Source organism: Anolis carolinensis, unplaced genomic scaffold (genome assembly GCF_035594765.1).
Source record: "Anolis carolinensis isolate JA03-04 unplaced genomic scaffold, rAnoCar3.1.pri scaffold_13, whole genome shotgun sequence".
In the NCBI taxonomy this organism is placed as follows: Eukaryota; Metazoa; Chordata; class Lepidosauria; order Squamata; family Dactyloidae; genus Anolis; species Anolis carolinensis.
Window position 1 is genome coordinate 5,960,666 of NW_026943824.1, and position 19,789 is coordinate 5,980,454.

The 19,789-nt window shown below is 38.8% G+C and overlaps 1 protein-coding gene across 2 annotated transcripts in view; it reads right to left on the reverse strand.

The window, feature by feature from the left end:
• flii (FLII actin remodeling protein) overlaps positions 1 to 19,506 on the reverse strand; it is a 35,066-nt gene extending 15,560 nt beyond the window's left edge. Inside the window, exons 1-13 of one of the 2 annotated variants that reach the window (XM_062964475.1) lie at positions 19,350 to 19,506; positions 14,673 to 14,783; positions 14,493 to 14,564; positions 14,136 to 14,216; positions 13,865 to 13,950; positions 12,579 to 12,740; positions 9,513 to 9,616; positions 9,219 to 9,394; positions 8,966 to 9,123; positions 6,534 to 6,618; positions 3,953 to 4,100; positions 1,486 to 1,619; positions 1,177 to 1,386 (exon numbers count right to left, since the gene is read on the reverse strand). In XM_062964475.1, coding sequence (XP_062820545.1) covers positions 1,177 to 1,386; positions 1,486 to 1,619; positions 3,953 to 4,100; positions 6,534 to 6,618; positions 8,966 to 9,123; positions 9,219 to 9,394; positions 9,513 to 9,616; positions 12,579 to 12,740; positions 13,865 to 13,950; positions 14,136 to 14,216; positions 14,493 to 14,564; positions 14,673 to 14,783; positions 19,350 to 19,412 — 1,590 coding nt within the window. In that variant the 5' untranslated portion in view covers positions 19,413 to 19,506. Of the gene's footprint in view, positions 1 to 1,176; positions 1,390 to 1,485; positions 1,620 to 3,952; positions 4,101 to 6,533; positions 6,619 to 8,965; positions 9,124 to 9,218; positions 9,395 to 9,512; positions 9,617 to 12,578; positions 12,741 to 13,864; positions 13,951 to 14,135; positions 14,217 to 14,492; positions 14,565 to 14,672; positions 14,784 to 19,349 lie in introns of both variants that reach the window. The other variant, XM_003228308.4, reaches the window with a different exon arrangement.
• Positions 19,507 to 19,789: the final 283 nt, after the last annotated feature.

Sequence of the window (19,789 nt, forward strand, 5' to 3'; positions counted from 1 at the left end):
TTTTGCACCAAAATATCATGATATATTGAAAACATTGGCTACAAAAATGCGTTGGATAATCCAGAACGTTGGATAAGCCAGTGTTGGATAAGTGAGACTCTACTGTATGTGTGTGTGTGTGTGTTATATTACTAAATAATAATAATAGCAATAATAATAACAACATGGTCTGGGGAACAACCTTATTATTATTGCTATTATTATTATTTTTAATATAACACTATATAACACAATGGTTGTTCCTGGTGTGTGTGTGTGTGTGTGTGTATATATATATATATATATAATAGTGTTATATTAATAATAATAATAATAATAATAATAATAATAATAATAATAATAATAATAGCATTAATAATAATATGGTCTGGTGAGCAACCTTGATGATGTTGTTGTTGTTGTTGTTGTTGTTGTTATTATTATTATTATTATTATTATTGACACAACGATGTTGTATGACACAGCAAACAAGATAGACATGCTGGATTTCGTTTCACAAAACCACAAGTCGAACACTTCCCAAGTGTCTAGGACTGTGTGATGTATTTTCGGATGATGCGTGCAGATCTCAGTAGGGTGGCCTTTTGCAGTTGGCAGATCGTAATTTTGTCAATGTCTATTGTTTCCAAATGCCGGCTGAGATCTTTTGGCACGGCACCCAATGTGCCCATCACCACCGGGACCACCTGCACTGGTTTCTGCCAGAGTCTTTGAAGTTCAATCTTGAATTATTATTATTATTATTATTATTATTATTATTATTATTATTATTATTATTATAACACGATATAACACAATGATTGTTCCTGGGCTTTAAATGTCATTTCCTAACTGGTTCTATCATAAAAATCACGGGTAAAGTTTAATAAGCTGCCAAAATTTTGCTTTTGCGAAGCATCCTGCCTCACATTATGCTGTAGTTTTTCAGTTAGTATCTCACTGAGTCTCTACCAACTCAATAGAGTTTGTGGCAGCCACAAAAGCAAAGTTTCTGGAATAGAACAACGGCTTTCAAAGTAAGGACGGTACAATTAATCAGGAAATAACACTTTCAAACCAGGAACAGAACTTTTTTTTTTTTTTCAAATTTTGTTACAAATGTTTTGGGTACCCCAAAAGTTAGGGTTCAAATAGGATCAGATCTGGGGAAAGGAGTGCGAGGCATGTCCCGCTCACCTTCAGGACGATGTAGCAGTCGGCCTCGTAGAACTTCCCGTGGAAGGCCTCGTCCACCGCGGTGGGCACGAAGTTCTCGATCTGCCAGACGGTGATGCCCGGGAGCTGCCCCACGTCTTCGGTGAAGAACTCGGAGTAGTTGAGGTGCGGCTTCTCCAGGCTCTGGTCCCAGCGGCGGGTCTTCAGGTCCGTGTACTTCAGGTCCCCGTTCTCCTGGAGGAGAATGACCAAATGAAAGGCGGGCAAGGGATCCTAGTAGAGTAAGATTCTGTGATGCTCTTGGGATCCCCACTTTGGACCTCTCCGCACCTCCATCTTCTTGTTCTTCTCCTGCGCCACGTCCGACATGCCCTTCAGCACCTGCTTGGCCTGGTCGTCCTGCGTGGAATCCTTGCGCCGGCGCAGGCGCATCTTCCGGGCCAAAGGGTCTCGGGGACTGCTCCCTGCGGACCCCAAAAAGGAAAGGATAAGGACAAGGTAGGTAGGTAGATGCGGGAAGGTAACGGCGCTCCATGCAGTCATGCCTGCCATATAACCTTGGAGACGTCTACGGACAATGCCGGCTCTTCGGCTTAGAAATGGAGATGAGCACCAACCCCCAGAGTGTGAGTAGATGAATAGGTACTGCTCCGGCGGGAAGGTAACGGTGCTCTATGCAGTCATGCCAATGGCCACATGACCTTGGAGGTGTCTACGGACAACGCCGGTTCTTCGGCTTAGAAATTGAGATGAACACCAACCCCCAGAGTGTGAGTAGATGAATAGGTACTGCTCCGGCGGGAAGGTAACGGTGCTCTATGCAGTCATGCCAATGGCCACATGACCTTGGAGGTGTCTACGGACAACGCCGGTTCTTCGGCTTAGAAATTGAGATGAACACCAACCCCCAGAGTGTGAGTAGATGAATAGGTACTGCTCCGGCGGGAAGGTAACGGTGCTCTATGCAGTCATGCCAATGGCCACATGACCTTGGAGGTGTCTACGGACAACGCCGGTTCTTCGGCTTAGAAATTGAGATGAACACCAACCCCCAGAGTGTGAGTAGATGAATAGGTACTGCTCCGGCAGGAAGGTAACGGTGCTCCATGCAGTCATGCCAATGGCCACATGACCTTGGAGGTGTCTACGGACAATGCCGGTTCTTCGGCTTAGAAATGGAGATGAGCACCAACCCCCAGAGTGTGAGTAGATCAATAGGTACCGCTCTGGTGGGAAGGTAACGGCGCTCCATGCAGTCATGCCAATGGCCACATGACCTTGGAGGTGTCTACGGACAACGCCGGTTCTTCGGCTTAGAAATGGAGATGAGCACCAACCCGCAGAGTCAGTCATGACTGGACTTAACGTCAGGGGAAAACCTTTACCTTTGTCTATATTTACTACTAATACTATAATGTACTAACAAAAATAATTTATATTTACTACTACTAATAATAATAATAATAACAAATCCTATGGGTCTGAACCAGAATAGTTTCAGGGACTAGAATGCACAGGAAGCATAAAAGGTTTCTTATATTTGATGTTAATAATAATCCGTCCCCTTGATCAGGTTGTGTAAGTGTTATTTATTGCTATATAATTGCATTGTTTTATCTTGCTTAATAATGTGTTATTATGTTGTTATGTAATGTATGTGTTGTTTTTAGGATTGGAAACGGCCCTGAGTCCCATCCGGGAGATAGGGCGGTATATAAAGTTTATTATTATTATTATTATTATTATTATTATTATTATTATTATTATCATCATCATCATTATCCCCAACAGTTTCAGCGACGAACATGCCCAGTAGTCTTAACCGATTAATAATAATAATAATTATTATTATTATAATAACAGATTAATAATAATAATAATCCAGCATATCTATCTTGTTTGCTGTGTCATACAATAAAATAATAATAATAATAATAATAATAATAATACCCTATACCCAAATACTCTTTAAGACCCACGAGGCTGAACCAACACAGCTTCAGAAACTACGGTAGAGTCTCACTTATCCAACATCCGCTTATCCAACATTCTGGATTATCTCAACGCAGTCTGCCTTTTAGTAGTCAATGTTTTTGTAGTCAATGTTTTCAATACATTGTGATGTTTTGGTACTAAATCTGTAAATACAGTAATTACTACGCAGCATTACTGTGTATTGAACTACTTTTTCTGTCAAATTTGTTGTTAAATATGATGTTTTGGTGCTTAATTTGTAAAATCATAATCCAATTTGATGTTTAAGAGGCTTTTCCTCCTCGTCTTAGAAATGGAGATGAGCACCAACCCCCAGAGTCAGAAATGACTGGACTTAACGTCAGAGGAAACCTTTACCTTTACCTTTTTAGGTAGATAGATACCGTATTTCATTGCATAGTAGTCACACACTGGTTTTTCATGATAAAATAGGGGTGCGACTATTACGCGAGGAAAAACAATCCGCCTTATTCTCTGGTTTCTGTCGTAGTTTTAAATAAAACACCTTTACCCTTTTAAGACCTCAGAAGAAGGAGTGAAGAGTGAAGCTTCAGAAGCCCCCATTTTGAGTTTTTAAACTGCCTTGCCTTTGGAGAAAGAAGGATGGATGGAAAGGAGAATCAGCCTGAAACTGGGGTGCAACTATTACGCGAGGAAAAATACCATTTTTGGCACCCCGCAAGAAAGGGCAGGTACAACTATTATGTGCTGGTGGCTATTACACAATAAAATACGCCCAAGAATACCCCTAAACCAAGGATAACTCAAAGAGGATAATTCAAGATGAGAGTTCGAGTCTCACCCCCGGCCGCGGCCGCCACAGTGGCAGGAGAGGCACCCGCCAGGCGCAGCTGGTTCTGGAGCGAGAAGTCGATGTTGTACCACTCCGAGGTCCGGTCCACCGGTTTGGGGGGCATCACCAAGTTGGGGTTTTCGCGGACATCCAAGACCTGACAAAAGGAAAGAACACCACATCCTTCTAGTTCTTCCACCTCGTTGTTTTAATGAATTGGTTTTTCAACGAGAAGAGGACTTCGCAACTGCAGAAGTCCTCTGTCTCGCGAGGTCACGGAAACAGTCTTTCCAAAACAATTTACCCAACAAAAAAAAAACTACCCTCCGCAACGTTTATGTACTTATAATAACTAAACAGACACAATTCCTGAATCAAAGTACTGTATATACTTGAAGATAGGCCGAGTTTTTCAGCCCTTATTTATGAGCTGAAAAAGCCTCCCCCGACTTATAATCGACCTGACGGAGCCTGGAGGCTGTTGCTTGCAATATATTATATATTTACCTCTCATCTTACCCTCCCTTATCAGTGTTTTCTTTTCCAAAGCCTCCCTCGCTCTTAACCAAGGGAATGTTTTGAAAAGGGAAAGAAGCCCTTGCAAGTCAGGAAGAAGAATATATATATACCCATTAATTTTATAGAAGCATTTTGTGAAGAAGTGTATAATTATATTTTGTTTATAGATGATATGTGTATTTGATTTTGTTTAAACAGTCAGGTTTAGCTATGTTTTAAAATGGTGAGTATTTGAATTGATTATGTATGGGGGAAGGTAGCCATCTTAGAATGCTAGAACAGGTTACCATAGCAACAGCCGCTTGGAAAGGAAAAGGGGGAATGTTTTAAAACCCAGCAGTCTGTGATTTCCATTCACAGTGAAGGAACTGATTCTCAGGTAGAGAATCAGGGTGACTCAGAAGAATTTGAGTCAGGCCTAAAATAAAAGGATTTATTTTAGGAGTCTGTGATTTCCTAGTCACAGGGAAGGATCTGATTCTTGTGTGGAGAATCAGGCTGGCTTAAATAGAGAGATTTGAGTCAGATTTAGGTTAGACCAGACTAGGTGATTTGTCTAGGGTCAGTTGTAGAGTCTGTGGATTAGAGAACATTAATCCCAGGGGATCCAGGAGGATCAGGGTTTAGTGTAATCCAGAGAAAGAAGTATTTTTGAAAGTTTGACCACCTCATATCTGTTTGTAACCATTAAGCGAAGTGCCTTTACCAAGTTATCTGAAACCATCAAGCTCTGTACCTGCAATAAACTTGTTTTGATTTTATTCTAATTAAGCCTCTGTCATACTCTCATATTAAATTAAGCAACATCAACACCTGAAGTGGAACAAATAGAGAAAGCTTAAAGGAACCAGTGCCATCTGCCTGATGTCTCTCCATTGGTGGCAGCGAAGAAGAAGATAGTCAAACTAATAATTAATTAACATCATCTCTCATAAAACATCTTTATTAAGTGGTGGTATCTGTGTGTGTGTGTGTGTGGGAAAGGAAAAGGGTTCCATCTCTGACACATATTCCTGTCAGACACCTCACCTCTGTACATATTGGTGGCAAAGCTGAGGGGATTCTAAAAGGGATTCCATTCCCTGTCACCCTCAGCATCTCTACATTAATTGGTGGCAGCGGTGGGATTCAAAGGGGATTCCATCCTCTGCTACATAAGCTCCTTACATAAATTGGTGGCAGCGGTGGGATTCAAAGAGGGATTCCATCCTCTGCCACATCAGGTCTCCACACATTTTCCCCTGAAATATTTGTTAATTTCTGCTACAGATATATAGGCATTTTCCCCTGCAAAGCCTTTGCAATCCCTATGTACCTTTATATTTGTATCTATCTATCTATCTATCTATCTAATTTTATATATGAATTCCCCCCTCATATATTTGCAAGTCTTTGCAAATCTTATAAACATACCTAGAGATGTCCATGTACCTGTACCTGTGTGTATACATTATTTTATATATGAAATTTCGCCTCATATGTTTGCAAGTCTTTGCAAATCCTATACAGATATAATTATCTATATACAGAGAGATGTCTAGATAGATATATATGAATATAGATATGTAGGGCTTACAAATATTGCAGGAGAAATGCACGCACACACACACGGAGATTTCTAGATAGATATAAACATAAATATATAGGGCTTGCAAATATTGCAGGAGGAAAATGAACATATATATAGAGAGAGAGGATTTGCAAACGTTTCAGGGGAAAATGCATATGTGAAATTAGTATATATAATTATAGATCTATATCTATATAGGCACTGTTTATATAGGCACTGAATGTTTGCCTGTTACTATGTTGGAGGCCTGCCTGAGTCCCCATGGGGAGATAGGATAGGGTACAAATGAAGTTGTTGTTGTTGTTATTATTATTTTGGTATTGTTAATACCATATTGTTTTTGTTGACCCTACTTTTCCGAATGTATTTCCGAAAGCAGTGATGACCAGGTTTCAAGGGATTCAAATCTCACATACTTTGGCTGCTCATCAGACCAAAACAAACCCCCTAAGCAAACCCTATCCTGTTGTAAATTATCCTGCCAGACCCCAGAAGTCCCACCTCAATGTCAATCAGGAAATGGACAGCTTCCGGTAAAGTCACCAAGCGGTTCTTGTTCAAAACCAGCTTCTTCAGCTTCGCGCATCTAAGGAGAGAAAGAGAGATTGCGATCATAGAATCATAGGCTCACAGAGCTGGAAGGGACCCCGAAGGGCCATCTAGTCCAACCCCCATCTACCTTCATGCCGGAAAAGCACAATCAAAGCACTCCTAACTGATACCCATCCAACAGATACCCATCCAGTCTCTGCTTAAAAGCCTCTAAGGACTCCAAAGCAGAGAGTTCCACTGTTGAACAGTCCTACGAAACTCTTCCATGTTTATTTGCCACGTTTATTTCAGACTTGACCCATTTGCCTCTCCTCCATTTATGATGCATAGTTGCTTCCGACAGCTATGCGTTTGGATACTGGACGATGGGTCTGGTGAGTGTACAGCGGAATCAGCAGCGTGCAGTTAACACCATGTGCAAAAGACTCAGACCAGGCAGAGGAATTGAAAGAACAAAAGGAAACTTTACTTGTTGAGTTGAAGTCAAATAAACAGTTCAGCAATCATACAATGTCCTTGTAGTTGCATAAGATCAATAACCAATCAATCAGCATTCAATATATATCCAGCATAGCATATTTAATCAGCTACTTGACTGTAGCTATATAGAGAGCCTCTCCATTTCTGTGCTCTCCCAGCAAGCTCAAATTCCAACTGACGAATCCAACTGACAAATCCAGCCATCTGCCATCAAACCGATACATTGCTTTAGGCGTGGCTTTGCCTCTGCAAAGCTGAGCTCTTTTGCAGAGATTTCCTGCAAACATCTTTGTAAGGATTTCTTTACACACACACATAGCAATTTGGCGCAATAAGTTCCACTGTTGAACAGTCCTATGAAACTCTTCCATGTTTATTTGCCACATTTATTTCAGACTTGACCCATTTGCCTCTCCTCCATTTATGATGCATAGTTGCTTCCGACAGCTATGCATATGGATACTGGACGATGGGTCTGGCCATAGTAATATTTGCCTAAACTGACAGTAACCGATGGGGAACACTCTAATTAGTTACTAAATGTTGGCCTGAGCCTGGTTGATTTATTATGCAGTTGCAAACAGGAGTTGTTTTGTTAACCCAGTTTCAAAGCTGTTCCCAATAATCATATATATATACATATATATATAGATGATGGGTATTGCCATGCTTTGAATATACTGATATTTGCTTGCATTGACAAGTGCCAATGGAGAAAGCTCTTATTACAGACATAATAATACAATATAATATTTATTATATAGTATTATAACATGTACTGAATATACTGATATTTGCCTGCATTGACAAGTGCCTACGGAGAAAGCTCTTATTACAGATATAATAATACAATATAATATTTATTATATAGTATTATAACATGAATTATATATATTTATTATATTATATTATAATACAATGTTTATTACATTACACAGTATTATAATATATCATATAGTATTATATCATAATATGTATTACATTATATAGTATAATTAGTCTATTATACAGTATTCTAATACAACATTCATTCTATTATATAGTATTATAACACAACATTTATTATATTAGGACAAAGGAGCAGCTGCTTTTGAAGCAGGAGCTGACTCTCGTTAGATGGTTTTACCTGCACAGGTAAAAATAAGGTTTTTAGCTGCACAGGTAAAAAAGGTTTTACCTATACAGGTAAATGAGGTCTTCACCTGCACCAGTAAATAGGGTTTACCTGCACTGATAAAGGAGAGTTTAATCTCCACAGGTAAAAGAGGTTTTTACCTGCATGGTTAGAATAGGGTTTTTACCTGCACAGGTAAAGGAGGGCTTCACTTGCACCCATAAAGGGGGTTTACCTGCACAGGTAAAGCAAGTTTTACCTGCACAGGTAAAGGAGGGCGTCACCAGTAGCCCAGTAAATGGGATTTACCCGCACCAGTAAAGGAGAGCTTTATCCCCACAGGTAAAAGAGGGTTTTACCTGCACGGTTGAGAGAGGTTTTACCTGTACAGGTAAAAGAGGACTTCATCTGCACAGCTAAAAGTGGGTTTGACCTGCACCGATAAAATAGAGGTTTTACTTGTACAGTTAAAGGAGGGCTTCACCTGCACTGGTAAAAGAGGATTGAACCTACGCAGGTAAAATAGGTTTTTACCTGCATAGGTAAAGGAGGGCTTCACCTGCACCAGTAAAACGGGTTTACCTGCACAGGTAAAAGTGGGTTTGACCTGCACCGGTAAAAGAAAGGTTTTACTTGTACAGGTAAAGGTAAAGGAGGGATTCACCCGCAGCACAGATAAAAGAGGATTGAACCTACACAGGTAAAATAGGTTTTTACCTGCATAGGTAAAGGAGAGCTTTATTTGCACAGGTGGAGAGCTTTACCTCAATACGTGAAGGCGCTTTACCTGCACAGACTTTCTGGAACGAGCTCCAGGTTATTGTTGGCAGCCATGAACTCCTCCAGGTTGGCCAGCTTCCCGATGCCGGAGGGGATGCCATCGAAGTCCAGCTTGTTGGAGTTCAGGTAGAGCTTCTTCAGTTTGGTCAGCTTGCAAATGGCAGACTGCAGGTGTGGGGAAAGGTGAGGATTAAAACTCCAAAGCCCATCGTCCTGGCCTTGCTCCTTCATCCCTTCCGCGGACGAAGGGCTCCGCTTACCGGCAAAGAGGTGAGCTGGTTCCTGGACAGGTTGAGGGTCTCCAGGTGAGTCCACTGGTCGATGCAGAGGGACAGCTCCGAAATCTGGTTGGTGCTCAGGTTCAGGCGCCGGAGGTTGGACAACGTGTAGAGACACTCGGGGACCCGGGTGAGTTCGTTGCAGGAGAGGTCCACGTCTGTAAGAAAAGGGGAAAGTCAGCCGTCAAGGAGAATTCACCCTATAAGTGTATGCAATTAATACGATGCCCAATTGGCTCAATATTGTCAGATACCCCAAACTGGGCTCCTTCTGACCTGAGAGGTTGACCAATCCATCCAAACTGGTAGGGAGGTTGCTTTGGGTGCGTTGCGTATTCCGAAGGTGCAGCGTCTGCAAGGCCACCATGGCGGGCAATTGCCTTTCATTTTGGAAGAGAAGACAAATATTTCATGATTATATTGCTGTTGATGTTTTTGCTATTATTATTATCATTTTACCTGAGCCCAAAGTCCATGCACATCCTTCTACCTGAATCTATTACTATATTATTATTACTATTGTTATTTACCTGAGCTCAAAGTCCATTCACCTGTCCTTCTACCAAAGTCCGTTGTTATTATTATTGATACCTGAGCAAAAGGCCATTCACTTGTCCTTCCATCCAGGTTTATTATTATTATTATTATTATTATTATTATCATCATCATCATCATCATCATCATCATCATTTTACCTGAGCCCAAAGTCCATTCACATCTTTCTACCTGAATCTATTACTATATTATTATTACTATTGTTATTTACCTGAGCTCAAAGTCCATTCACCTGTCCTTCTACCAAAGTCCGTTGTTATTATTATTGATACCTGAGCAAAAGGCCATTCACTTGTCCTTCCATCCAGGTTTATTATTATTATTATTATTATTATTATTATTATTATTATTATTATTATCATCATCATCATCATCATCATCATCATTTTACCTGAGCCCAAAGTCCATTCACATCTTTCTACCTGAATCTATTACTATATTATTATTACTATTGTTATTTACCTGAGCTCAAAGTCCATTCACCTGTCCTTCTACCAAAGTCCGTTGTTATTATTATTGATACCTGAGCAAAAGGCCATTCACTTGTCCTTCCATCCAGGTTTATTATTATTATTATTATTATTATTATTATTATCATCATCATCATCATCATCATCATCATCATTTTACCTGAGCCCAAAGTCCATTCACATCTTTCTACCTGAATCTATTACTATATTATTATTACTATTGTTATTTACCTGAGCTCAAAGTCCATTCACCTGTCCTTCTACCAAAGTCCGTTGTTATTATTATTGATACCTGAGCAAAAGGCCATTCACTTGTCCTTCCATCCAGGTTTATTATTATTATTATTATTATTATTATTATTATTATTATTATTATTATTATTATCATCATCATCATCATCATCATCATCATCATTTTACCTGAGCCCAAAGTCCATTCACATCTTTCTACCTGAATCTATTACTATATTATTATTACTATTGTTATTTACCTGAGCTCAAAGTCCATTCACCTGTCCTTCTACCAAAGTCCGTTGTTATTATTATTGATACCTGAGCAAAAGGCCATTCACTTGTCCTTCCATCCAGGTTTATTATTATTATTATTATCATCATCATCATCATCATCATCATCATCATTTTACCTGAGCCCAAAGTCCATTCACATCCTTCTACCTGAATCTATTACTATATTATTATTACTATTGTTATTTACCTGAGCTCAAAGTCCATTCACCTGTCCTTCTACCAAAGTCCGTTGTTATTATTATTGATACCTGAGCAAAAGGCCATTCACTTGTCCTTCCATCCAGGTTTATTATTATTATTATTATCATCATCATCATCATCATTTTACCTGAGCCCAAAGTCCATTCACATCTTTCTACCTGAATCTATTACTATATTATTATTACTATTGTTATTAACCTGAGCTCAGTCCATTCACCTGTCCTTCTACCTGAGTCCGTTATTATTATTGATACCTGAGCAAAAGGCCATTCACCTGTCCTTCCATCCAGGTTTATTATTATTGTTGTTGTTGTTGTTGTTATTATTATTGTTATTTTACCTGAGCCCAAAGTCCATTCATCTGTCCTTCTACCTGAGTCTGTAAACAGCCTGTTTTAGACCATGAATATTAAAATTGACATTTGTATTGGTAAGGATGATTTGAATAATTGAATGGTTTGCACTCTTATGTGATTTTAATTTGTCTTTTAAATGGTTTTAGTTATAGGTTGTGAGCCTTGGAGAGAGGCGGGTGTGAAATCGTTTCCTAATTTGATATAATGTGTGGTATAATTCATAATCATTCCAATTGAACATACAATACTATTATTATTGTTTTACCTGAGCCCAAAGCCCAGTCACCTGTCCTTTTACCTGAGATTTTACCTGAGCCCAAATTCCACTCACCTGTCCTGTCTTCTATTATTATTATTATTATTATTATTAGGTTTTACCTGAGCCCAAAGTACACTCACCTGTCCTACCTGAGTCTTTTATTATTATTGTTATTATTATTATTGTTGTTGTTGTTGTTTTACCTGAGCCCAAAGTACATTCATCTGTCTTTTTACCTGAGATGACTTTACCTGAGCCCACTCACCCGTCCTTCCATCTCAATCCATTATTATTATTATTATTATTATTATTATTATTATTATTATTATTACCTGAGTTCAAAGTCCATTCACCTGTCCGTCTACATGGGTCCACAACCTAGCCAACTTGTCCTTTTATACGAGTCAACACACCTGTCTTTCCATCTGTCAGCCGGCCAACCCATCCTCCTACCTGTCTGCCAGCTTTTACCTACGTCCATTGACCGGTTGACCTGTCCTTCTCCCTATCTTCTTGTATCTATCTGCTGGCCAATCTGTCCATTAGTCAGCCGATGCATCTTTTTACCTGAGTCCAATGTCCACCCAACCTGTCCTCCTACCTGAGTCCACTGGCTACCCAATCCATCCTTCTACCTGAGCCCGAAGCCACCCAATTTGTGCTCTTACCTGAGTCCGTCGGCCGGCTGGTCCTTCTTCTTATCTGAGACCACCGACCAGCCGGCATGTCCTTTGGCCTGAGTCCACTGGCCAGTTAGCCGAACTATCCTTCTTCCGGAGTCCATTGGCTGGCCAACCTGTCTTCTACCTGTCAACCTGAGTCTATGAGTCCGCTGCCTGGCCCATGCTTCTACTTGTTGCCCAGTTCAACTCTCTATTGACCCATCAGGAGATTGGCACATCCTTTTATCCAAGTCCATTGGCCACTCCTCCTACCTGAGTGGTCCGCCAGGTGTGCCCGGCCCCTCCCTCACCTGAGCTGGGCGTGGAGAAGCGGGTTGTTATTCAGGATCAAGGTCTGGAGGTGGACCAGGCGCCGCATCTGCGGAGGGAGGCTCTCCAGCTTGTTGTCGCTCAGGTCCAGGTAAAGCAGGTCGGTCAGGTTGATGAAGAGCTGGTTGGGGATGTTGTCGATGCTGCAGGGGAAAGGGACCACGTTCACGCCAAAAGGCAAGTCCGGGGCACTAGAAAGCCACGGGCCTTGCAAAGATACAACTCCCAAAGGCCTCGCAGGGCTACAACTCCAAGGCATTGCAAAACTGCAACTCCCAAAGGCCAATGGCATTGAGAAACTACACTTCCCAAAGGGCTTGCAGAACTACAACTCTCCAAGGTCTTGCGGAACTACAAATCCCAAAGGTCTTGCGGAACTACAAATCCCAAAGGCCATGCAGAACTACAACTCTCCAAGGTCTTGCGGAACTACAGCTCCCAAAGTCCATGCAGAACTACAACTCGCAAAGGCCTTGCAGAAGTATAATTTCCAATGGCCTTGCAAAACTGCAACTCCCAAAGGCCATGCAGAACTACAACTCCCAAAGGCCTTGCAAAACTACAACTCCCAAAGGTCTTGCAGAAATATAATTTCCAATGGCCTTGCAAAACTGCAACTCCCAAAGGCCATGCAGAACTACAACTCTCCAAGGTCTTGCGGAACTACAGCTCCCAAAGTCCATGCAGAACTACAACTCGCAAAGGCCTTGCAGAAGTATAATTTCCAAAGGCCTTGCAAAACTGCAACTCCCAAAGGCCTTGGAGAACTACAACCCCCAAAGGCCATGCAGAACTACAACTCCCAAAGGCCTTGCAGAAGTATAATTTCCAAAGGCCTTGCAAAACTGCATCCCCCAAAGACCTTGCAGAACTACAACTCCCAAAGGCCTTGCAGAACCACAACCCCCAAAGGCCTTGCAGATGTATAATTTCCAAAGGCCTTGCAAAACTGCAACTCCCAAAGGCCTTGCAGAACTACAACTCCCAAAGGCCTTGCAAAACTACAACTCCCAAAGGGCTTGCAGAAATATAATTTCCAAAGGTCTTGGAAAACTACAATCCCCAAAGGCCTTGCAGAACTACAACTCCCAAAGGCCTTGCAAAACTACAACTCCCAAAGTCCATGCAGAACTACACCTCCCAAAGGCACTGCAGAACTACAACTCCCAAAGGCCAAAGGTCTTGAAAAACTACGATTCCCAAAGGCCTTGCAAAACTGCAACTCCCAAAGATCAAAGGCCTTGCAAAACTACAACTCTCGGCTCACCTGTTCTGCTTCAGGTTGAGCACCAGCATATTCTTGGCGTTCTCCAGCTCCCGAGGCACCTCCGTCAGTTGGTTGTAACTCAAGTCCTGGGCAAAATAATAATAATAATAATAATAATAATAATAATAATAATAATAATATTAGGGGTAAATTAGGAACATAAGCGGCTTACAGATCATAAAACCCAATCATACAAATACAAAAACATCATTCAATACACATAGCGAGATGCAAATTATCTCCCTCAATAAAGCAAAAGCGGCCAACGTACCAAGACGGAAAGATCGTCGAGTTGGAAAATATCATCAGGAACCCCGGAGTTCTTCAAAGAGTTTGCTCGGGCAACAATGGCCTGAATTGAAATTGCATAAGTTATTTCCACAGCACGAAAATCTAGAGCCATTGTTGAAGAAATTGATATTTACAGCTGATTTGGAAGGGTTCCCAAAAGGTCATCTAGTCCAACCCCATTCTTCCATGTAGGAAGAGACAACTCCGGAAAGAGTGTGGAGATCATGGGAGCGGATGAGACAAGGAACTCCAAGAACATGCAATGGGATTGGAAACTGGGGGCATAAAAGAGGAGTTGTTGCTGTTGTTGTTGTTGTTGTTGTTATTCCAAACTTACTCGCAGGCAAGGGAGTCCGGAGAGTTCCCCATGGAGAGTCGTGAGGCTGTTGTGGCTCACCGAGAGATGCTCCTGTTTGCAAACAGACAAGACAAAAATGCTTGCCCAAAAAAATATCCACAGGGTGCATCTACACTGTAGAATAAATGCAGTTTGATGCCACTTTAAGTGGTTCCTTACCAGTTTCTGGAGGGAAGACAATTCCTCTGGCAAATAACAAAGCCCGGTCCGGTTCAGCTTCAGCCATCGCAAGCTGGTCATAGACTTGACATGTTCTGGGAAATAACCACCCTGAATGGGAAACATCATATTATTAATATTATTGCTGTTATTATCATTGTTATTTGTATTATATTTATAATATTATTCATTTTTCTAATATTTATTCTAAACATCTTAATATCTATTTTATTATATTTTAACTTGGAATATATCATATTATATTTATTGTACTTATTATTATATTGGATATTACTATTATGTTATGATTATTATCCCATCGTAAAATCTATCACACCACTTTTTAAACATTCATCAGCATTTAGGGGCTGACTTTATAGCTTGCAGATATATTCTGAGATGATGATGATGATCATTCCACCTTAAAATCAATCACAGCACCTTTGAATAAATTTATCTGAATTTAGGGTCCGACATTATAATCTACAGATATATTCCAAAATAGTAATAGTATTAGCATTCCACCTTAAAATCAATCACAGCATCTTTAAAAACATTAATCTGAATTTAGTTTGACATTATAATTTACAGATTTATTCTGAAATACTAATAATATTAGTATTCAACCATAAAATCAATCTCAGCACCTTTAAAAACATTGATCTGATTTTAGGATCCGACATTATAGTTTACAGATATATTCTGAAGTAATAATAATAATTAGCATTCCACCTTAAAATCAATCACAGCACCTTTAAAAACATTTATCTGAATTTAGGGTCCGATATTATAATCTACAGATTTATTCTGAAATAATAATAATAATTAGCATTCCACCTTAAAATCAGTCACAGCACCTTTAAATACATTGATCTCAAGTAAGGGTCAAACATGTTTTACGAGTTGCTGCAGAGTCGTTGTTGTTGTTGTTGTTATTGATATTATTATTATTATTATTATTATTATTATTATTATTATTATTATCCCATCTTAAAATATATCACATCACTTTTAAAAAGCATTTATCAGAATGTAGGAGCTGACATTACAGTTTGCAGACATATTCTGAAATAATAGTAACAACAACAATAACAATATCATCATCACATCATCATCATCATCATTATTATTATCCCACTTTAAAATATATCACATCACTTTTAAAAAGCATTTATCAGAATGTAGGAGTTGACATTACAGTTTGCAGACATATTCTGAAATAATAATAATAATAACAACAACAATATCATCATCACATTATTATTATTATTATTATTATTATTATTATTATTATTATTATCCCACCTTAAAATATATCACACCACTTTTTAAAAGCAGATATCAGTATCTAGAAGCTGACATTAGTTTGCAGACATATTCTGAAATAATAATAATAACAACATCATAATTCCACCTTAAAATTCATTATATCACCTTGAAATACATTTATGTATCTTAATTTAGGGTCTGACATTATGCTTTGTGAGGTGCTGCAGATATATTACAAGATCATCATCATCATCATTACCATCATCATCCCAATTTAAAATCTATTCATGCCACTTTATCTGAATTTAGGAGCTGTGTATAATGTCAGTCCCTAAATTCAGATGTGGTGTAATGGATTTTAAATTGGGATGATGATTATGATCATGATAATAATAATAATACATCACACAGTCCCAGACACTTGGGAAGTGTTCGACTTGTGATTTTGTGATATGAAATCCAGCATATCTATCTGGTTTGCTGTGTCATAATAAAATAATTAATAATAATAATAATAATAATAATAATAATAATACATCACACAGTCCCAGACACTTGGGAAGTGTTCGACTTGTGATTTTGTGATATGAAATCCAGCATATCTATCTGGTTTGCTGTGTCATAATAAAATAATTAATAATAATAATAATAATAATAATAATACATCACACAGTCCCAGACACTTGGGAAGTGTTCGACTTGTGATTTTGTGATATGAAATCCAGCATATCTATCTGGTTTGCTGTGTCATAATAAAATAATTAATAATAATAATAATAATAATAATAATAATACATCACACAGTCCCAGACACTTGGGAAGTGTTCGACTTGTGATTTTGTGATATGAAATCCAGCATATCTATCTGGTTTGCTGTGTCATAATAAAATAATTAATAATAATAATAATAATAATACATCACACAGTCCCAGACACTTGGGAAGTGTTCGACTTGTGATTTTGTGATATGAAATCCAGCATATCTATCTGGTTTGCTGTGTCATAATAAAATAATTAATAATAATAATAATAATAATAATAATAATAATAATACATCACACAGTCCCAGACACTTGGGAAGTGTTCGACTTGTGATTTTGTGATACGAAATCCAGTGTATCTATCTTGTTTGCTGTATCATAATAATAATAATAATAATAATAATAATAATAATAATACATCACACAGTCCTAGACACTTGGGAAGTGTTCGACTTGTGATTTTGTGATATGAAATCCAGCATGCCTATCTTGTTTGCTGTGTCATAATATAATAATAATAATAATAATAATAATAATAAACACATTCCTAGACACTTGGGAAGTGTTTGACTTGTGATTTTGGGATACGAAATCCAGCATGTCTATCCTGTTTGCTGTGTCATACAATAATAATAATAATAATACATCACACAGTCCTAGACACTTGGGGAGTGTTCGACTTGTGATTTTGTGATACGAAATCCAGCATGCCTATCTTGTTTGCTGTGTCATAATAAAATAATTAATAATAATAATAATAATAATAAATCACACAGTCCCAGGCACTTGGGAAGTGTTCAACTTGTGATTTTGTGATACGAAATCCAGCATGTCTATCTTGTTTGCTGTGTCATAATAATAATAATAATAATAATAATAATAATAATAATAATAATAATAATAATAATCTTGGAGTATATACCTTTATAGTTTGCCAATGACACTATAAATATTCCGGGATCACAACTAGAGCCAAAAACTAAATATAACCACAAACATAAGCAAACCCACGTTTGGGATCTGTAGTGCAACCCTTGAGTCCAAGAGCCAAAAAAGTACAAATATATAGAGTGAGAACAAATGCAGTTTGGAACCACTTTTCTGTGATTATGGCTCCAAGCGACGGGATCCTGGGATAAAAATGGATAAAAATTTCCGAGTATCTTTGCCTCCAAGCAAAGCAGAGCAGAGGAACAAGTCTGGAGCAATTAAATAAATGGAGGAAGGAGGAGATGTGTTCGAATTCTTCCTGGATTTGTAAACAGAAGGGATATGGCTTTTGGGGAAGGTGCGGACGCATTCCTGGCTTTTTATGGGTTTGCTTTAAGAATGGAAACATTGTACTGGTTTTACGTGAGATTATATACATATGTCTAATTTTGCTATAATAATAATAATAATAATAATAATAATAATAATAATAAATAATGATACAATTTGTTATTATTATTCTATCAAAACACTAAAATGCTGGAAGGGCAGGAGAAAGAATTCATCTGTTGAATGTTCCAATTGACCAGCCTGATTAGCACTGAATAGCAATGTAGCTTCAAAGCCTGGTTGATTCCTGCCCAAGGGGGGGATACTTTTGTTGGGAGGTGTTAGCTGGCCCTGATTGTTTCTCCCACCCTGGACGTTATTCCACAGGTATATAAACCCAGCTTGCCTAGTTTCCAACAGACCTCACAACTTCTGAGGATGCCTGCCGTAGATGTTGGCAAAACGTCAGGAGAGAATGCTTCTGGAACAGGACAGCGACTCACAGCAACTCAGTTATAGGATTAATTATCATATTATTTAAGGGCAAAATGAGCTGGATTTCAAACAACCTTAAATATATATATACACAGAGAGAGAGAGAGATGAATACATTTATATTATATATATATATATACATACAGAGAGATGAATATATTTATTTGAATATATATATGATTTTATATATATAGAGAGAGATGAATATATATATTTGAATATATATATATATATATATATATATATATATACATTTGATTTTATATATATATATACAGAGAGAGAGATGAATATATTTATTTGACTATATATATATATATATATATACAGAGAGATATGAATATATTTATTTGAATATATATATATACTATCGATTATATATACATATATATACACAGAGAGAGATGAATATGTTTATTTGAATATACTGTATATATATATATTCAATTATATATACAGAGAGATAAATATATTTATTTGAATATATATATATATATTCGATTATATATATATATATACACACACACACACATATATATACAGAGAAAGATGAATATGTTTGAATATATATATATTCGATAATATATATATAAATGACTATATATATACTGTATATTCAATAATATATAATATATATATATCACTGAATATATGTATATATCCAATACTATATATGCATGTGTATACATAGATATATATTATTGAATGTATATATTCATCATTATTATTTCCATTGAATGCTAGGCATTTACTCCAGTGTGAGGTGATATTCCAGCCAATAGGGACTCAAGGAAGGCTTTACCAAAGGCACCAAGGGGCCTGGCTGGTGAAATCCGGCCTTCGGGGCGTTGTCGCGCGATGGGCGCGCGTTAAAGCCGCCGTCCGCACGTACCTTGAAGTCGTTGCCGCTGAGGTCCACCCCGCGGATGAAAGGCAGGACCCCGGTGGCGGCCATGGCGTTGAGAACGGGAGGAAACGGCGGAGCGAGGGCCCGGCTGCTGCCTTCGCTTCCTCAATGACCGAAAATAGAAAGGGAGAGGCGGGGGCGGGGCCTCCTCTGCATACGGCTGCCACTCAAGCCCCGCGCCACGCCCACACTCGCTCTTTCCAGGCAGAGGAAAAGACGAGGGGCGTGGCCTTGTTCGCATACCGCTGCCACTCAAGCCCCGCGCCACGCCTACACCCGCTCTTTCCAGGCAGAGGAAAAGGCCTGGAAAAGGCGAGGGGTGTCGCCTTATTTGCATACCGCTGCCACTCAATCCCCGCGCCACGCCTACACTCGCTCTTTCCAGGCAGAGGAAAAGACGAGGGGCGTGGCCTTGTTTGTAAATC